At 40.1% G+C, this 5,468-nt stretch overlaps 1 protein-coding gene across 1 annotated transcript; it reads right to left on the reverse strand.

Moving 5' to 3' along the window:
- Window positions 1–877: 877 nt before the first annotated feature.
- LOC124288902 lies at window positions 878–3,001 on the reverse strand. Its single transcript, XM_046725490.1, has 2 exons — window positions 2,252–3,001; window positions 878–2,038 (listed from the first exon to the last, which is right to left on the reverse strand). Exons 1-2 carry the CDS (start codon window positions 2,966–2,968, stop codon window positions 878–880), a joined length of 1,878 nt encoding a protein of 625 aa, XP_046581446.1. The 5' UTR covers window positions 2,969–3,001.
- Between the last annotated feature and the right edge of the window lie 2,467 nt (window positions 3,002–5,468).

The raw sequence follows: 5,468 nt of genomic DNA on the forward strand, positions 1-5,468 counted from the left end.
TACTGCAATAAAACTCGCAAACTGTAGATTTGGGAGTGATGAGAACTTTCTGCAAATCAAAATTTACTACTTTTATTGCACTGTTGGATTTTGCCCTTGTCTTATCAGCTTCCTTTAAGGTTCGTGCTTGCATTTTACGACGAGTGTGATCCTCCATTTTGGGTTTGTTGATCAATTTGTCTTCTTGACACATGTTTTGGTATGAGAAACAAAACGAGCAATTATCCTTTTTGGGTACATGGAAACCTAGGTTGAATTCAGTTCTGAATATTGAGCTGTATATGTGCTGCTTGACGGGAAGGTGATTGTTTATTTTGCATTCTTCTCTAAACAGTCTGTACATTTTTGAAATTGAGAGATCCTTTGAAAGATATTGCCTTTGCGAAGTTAGCCTGCAATAGTGAGAGTCTACTTTAGGAAAAGACATTATGTGATCCCGAACTCGACTGCGTTCTACCTGTGGAATTTTGGTCTTCGGACTCATCTTCCCTCTTTGGTCAACAGAGTGAATAGTGTTCCTTTGCATAATCGTGTAATACACGGTCTTTTCACCTATGCCTAAAGTTGATAGGAAAAATGCTTTGCACACTTGCAGCATGTTTGTGTCAGATGGGAGATGGTACTCATACGTCTGGCTACGTCTTGAAGCAGACCCCTTTTTCGTACGTCTGTTTTTCTCAGTTGCCTTTACATGACGTTTCAAAAAGTCACGTTGTCTTTCATAAGATAATTTCCAATAGGATGAGAAAACATGATGTCTGTCATCATCTTTGAATGTTCTGCAGAAATATTTGCATTTACATGGACATTGTTTGCATTCTCTCATTGGGACTCTTTTTCCTCGTGTATTTGTGTACTCCTCTCCATTGTTTCTTTTTCATTTCCGTTCATTTGATTTCCATTTTTCAGGGTTGCGAGTACGACTTCTTGACATCCGTGGCTGCTGCTTATCACTATCTTCATCGTCTATTTGTGGTCCCCCATCATCTCCATCATTTGTATCAAAGTTTTTTTCTGTGTTTTCGGAAGTTACTGGTGACAAAACTTGATTTGTATTGGTTTTGGATGTCTTTTGGCGTTTACGCTTCAGTAATTCTTTCATATTTGTGTCACTGTCATCCGTAGAATCAGATAAAGAATCTGGTAGTCTGTACTCATCACCAGATGATTCATACTCGTCCTGTGAACATGAGTCACTGATATCCTGGAGTGATTTCACTTTACAAATGCCGGTTGTGTCCCCTTCTGTTGTGTTATCAAACGATGATAGCAAAGTGGGTTTGCTGGAAAGAGTTGCTTGATCACAAGTACTAGATTCAAGAAGATCGGAATTGAAACTTATGTCTTCAGGTGTTGATGTACCGCTGCATAACTCCATGGAAGTTACAGGATACCCATCATTTTTGGATGTAAATAGAGCATTGGACAACAGATGACTCAGGGGTATGTCATCATCTGAGTCAAACTGGATGTCAGCATTATTTGAGGTTACCTTCATCAGTGTACAATGACTGATAGAAGCGTTATCTCCATCATCAGATGACTGAAGATTGACATCATTTGAGGAAACTTCTATGATATGTGAAACTGGGATCTGGTTGATGTCAACTGTACACGGATTGGTTTTCATCAAGTCACTCTTTGATGTAGATGTCTGACTATGGCTTGAGAGACTGAAGTGATTGTGAATTTGCAGATTGTCCAATGGTAGAGAATGCTGATCCACTTCTCTACTCTGCTCAGTAAAGCTTGGTATGTTATCAGCCTTGGAATGAAGCACTGGAAACTGACTCAGATCAGGACGGTCTGCATGCTCATGTGTACTAGCTTGGATACAATATTCACGGAATGTCGTATCCTTAGAGGTAAGAATCTCCTCAGCTCTACAGGCATCCATCTGCTGCTCATCACAGGTAAGAATCCTCTCAGCTCTACAGTCATCCACCTGCTGCTCCTCACAGGTTAGAATCTTCTCTGCTCTACAGGCATCCACCTGCTCATCACAGGTAAGAATCTTCTCTGTTCTACTGTCATCCATCTGCTGCTCCTCACAGGTTAGAATCTTCTCTGCTCTACTGTCATCCACCTGCTGCTCCTCACATGTTAGAATCTTTTCTGCTCTACTGTCATCCACCTGCTGTTCCTCACAGGTTAGAATCTTCTCTGTTCTACAGCCATCCACCAGGTTAGAATCTTCTCTGTTCTCCTCACAGGCTCCTCACAGAAGAATCTCTGTTCTACGGTCATCCACCTGCTGCTCCTCACAGGTTAGAATCTTCTCTGCTCTACAGTCATCCACCTGCTGCTCCTCACAGGTTAAAATCTTCTCTGCTCTACAGTCATCCACCTGCTGCTCCTCACAGGTCAGAATCTTCTCTGCTCTACTGTCATCCATCTGCTGCTCATCACAGGTAAGAATCTTCTCTGTTCTACTGCCATCCATCTGCTGCTCCTCACAGGTAAGAATCTTCTCTGTTCTACTGCCATCCATCTGCTGCTCCTCACAGGTAAGAATCTTCTCTGCTGCACTCTCATCCATCTGATGGTCCTTACTGGTAAGAATCGTCTGTGTTCCACTGTCTTCCAACTGCTGCTCATCACAGGCAAGAAACTTCTCTGCTCCATTGTGTTCCTGTACTCTACGGGCAAGAGCCTGAGAAATGCTGTTTTCAATTTCCTCAAAACTTGAGACAAGCGCTTCAATAAAACTATCATCTGACAACTCATCTTCATTAATATGACTCGCGGCAACAGTGTCATTCAGTAGTGGAAGATTGGCTGGTGAAGTTTCACTAATGTTGACGTCAACTTTTTCATTCATGCAGATACTAGCTTCGTCACAAGTGCCATCTGACATTTCAGTATCACCGTTATTGGTATCAGTAATATTCAATGAAATATCATCTTCACCCGTGACACTAGTTTCAACCTTCTCACGTGACTGTTTTCCCTTTCGTCGCCGACCCATTGTTTTGATCTGTTAACTAGCACCTACTCCGGATTGGCACTCAATACGTCCAAAACGATAAGGATGACGAGCGTACAACCTTTTGACTGCACAAACGTAACTGTAATTACATTCAACAGCTTGTATGCCTACTTTAAATCTTTCAGATCTGTTGAATACAAAAAGCAAGAGTCACTTGTTATCCATGTGTTTCCAAAGTTATAACACAGTTCCTACAACGTCCGTTTGGGAAACTATTTAAATTCGTCCCAAAGACCAGTGTCCTAGAATATCGTACTCTTCATTTCCATTGTCCTGCAACAAAGAAGATGAAATTATTAGTGTAAATGTATTGATGAAATAACTGTTATATGACTACCAAATCAGGTGACAAAGTGTCGCAAGTGTCAGTTACGACCCTGAAATGATATATGAGAATCAGCATAGGGCTTACACTTACGACCTTATTATTTATCACAACTTTCCTCACAAAATGTACAATAATATCAAAATATATTCCACATGTTTGTGTAAATGTGCAATAACAACCATACACACAGCATTATATTTCAGTTATTTGAGTCCCTGCATTGCATGTTAACTGTATACATACCTAATTTCTGTCACAGTTCACACATTGCGTGTTTCCTGGGCTCGATGGTCACGTGATGATGTAGTTTCGGCGGTATGATATTGCAAATGCATCAAAAACAAAACATGGATACTTTGGTCAATGAAATGTAATATTAGACTCATCCTGTTCATACTGTACTTTCATAGAACTTCAAATTTGACATAATTTCACCATGTACAATTACAATATATCTACTTTGTCGGATGTGCCACTTACGACTCCTCGTTTTTCCGCTAGATCGTAAACTTAACAGCAGAAGGTCGTAACTGAGTTCTGGGTGTCACTTACGCCTTTTTAATACTTCGTTCAACAGTGCATGATTACATACGACCTTTGTTAAATTCAATATATTTTAAAAATGACTTGAGATAAATGCACAATTTTTATTGAGAATATGCACAACTCCAATACAAATAGAAAGAGAACAAAAAAGGTTTTTGGCTGTAAGTGTCAGATACGACTATTTAATTCTGCGACGTCGATATACTGAAACTGGAAGATGGCAAAGCATACCGAGGGATGGTATTGTACACTTTGTAACTTAAATGTAATAGGTGATGAATTACACTATATTCTTAAATGACCAGCACTGAATTCATATCATGAACAATATATAACGCATAACCCAGAAATCTGTTGCGAAAATGTTACATTTTCAAACATGGATAACTCGTCCACAAATAGACTTTAGTATATGAATTTTTACATCAGTTTAGAAGAAGGTAATGTCTATACAACCAAGTGGATAATTTTAGATAACGGAGACGTTGAGCGCGATGGTGACCACGTAGCATGGTCCCGACGTCGGGTCTCCTGGCTTTCAAGGAAAGTATATCCCCACCACAAAATGTCTTAACAACATATTTAAATTAGTCTTTGTTTCTTTCACCAACCACTACTAGACACAATCATTTTTTGTCCAAGTTTATCATACAGTTGCAAAAAATGCTAGCAAACCTTTAAAAAGGGTTTGTACTTATCTACCAGTTAATATATGCACTTATTCATGTATAGGGAACTGTACATATGTATAAGGAATTATTTATTGTATTCAGTTGTCTATCTAAGACGCATGCATATGAATTGTACATGAATTGTTGTTAATATACTGAACATCATTGAAAACGCACCACTTATAAAAGTTCAGATTATTAAAAGCACGTGTAAGGAATTGATATTTTTGGAGTGGATAATAACAGATGGACGACTGACAAAAACAACAACACAGAATAGACGCTCATTCATTGAAATGTTCCACAGTCAGAAAGGATCAAATACACGTTGGGTCAAATCGAAAAGTCAATATCGCGTGTGACCGCCATTTGCATTGACACATGCAGTTCAACGTCTCCTCATTGAGTCAATGAGCGTCCGAATAGAGTTCTTGAGGATGGCATTCCACTTCTGCAGTAGTGCAGCCTCAAGTTCCCGGATGTTTCGCATCTGTTGTCGCCGCGAAAGACTTTGAGCAATTTCGTCCCACAAGTGCTCCATGGGGGATACATCTGGCGACTGTGCTGGCCAATGAATAACCTGGATGTGTTGCTGGGCCAGATACTGCATGGGTTGAAGACAGATATGATGTGATTCTGAAGAATCTGCTCACGATAATAAAGGGCAATAACTCTCCCTTGACAGACATGAAGGCAGTCCTGTGACTGTAATTTATTCCACCCCAGACCATGACACTCTCACCATCCAAAGGTCTGTCTGAACCACACACTCATCAGCATAACGTTCACCACGTCTACGCCAAACACGTAATCGGCTGTCAGCATTATGTAGATGAAGACGTTACTCGTCAGTGACTACCACACCATGCCATTGTTGTAACCTTTACTGAAAATGCCTGCTAGCCCATTGTATACGCTCATTACGGTGTCTGTC

The sequence above is a fragment of the Haliotis rubra genome, unplaced genomic scaffold (genome assembly GCF_003918875.1).
Source record: "Haliotis rubra isolate DU_JTF1 unplaced genomic scaffold, ASM391887v1 Scf429, whole genome shotgun sequence".
Taxonomy (NCBI): domain Eukaryota; kingdom Metazoa; phylum Mollusca; class Gastropoda; order Lepetellida; family Haliotidae; genus Haliotis; species Haliotis rubra.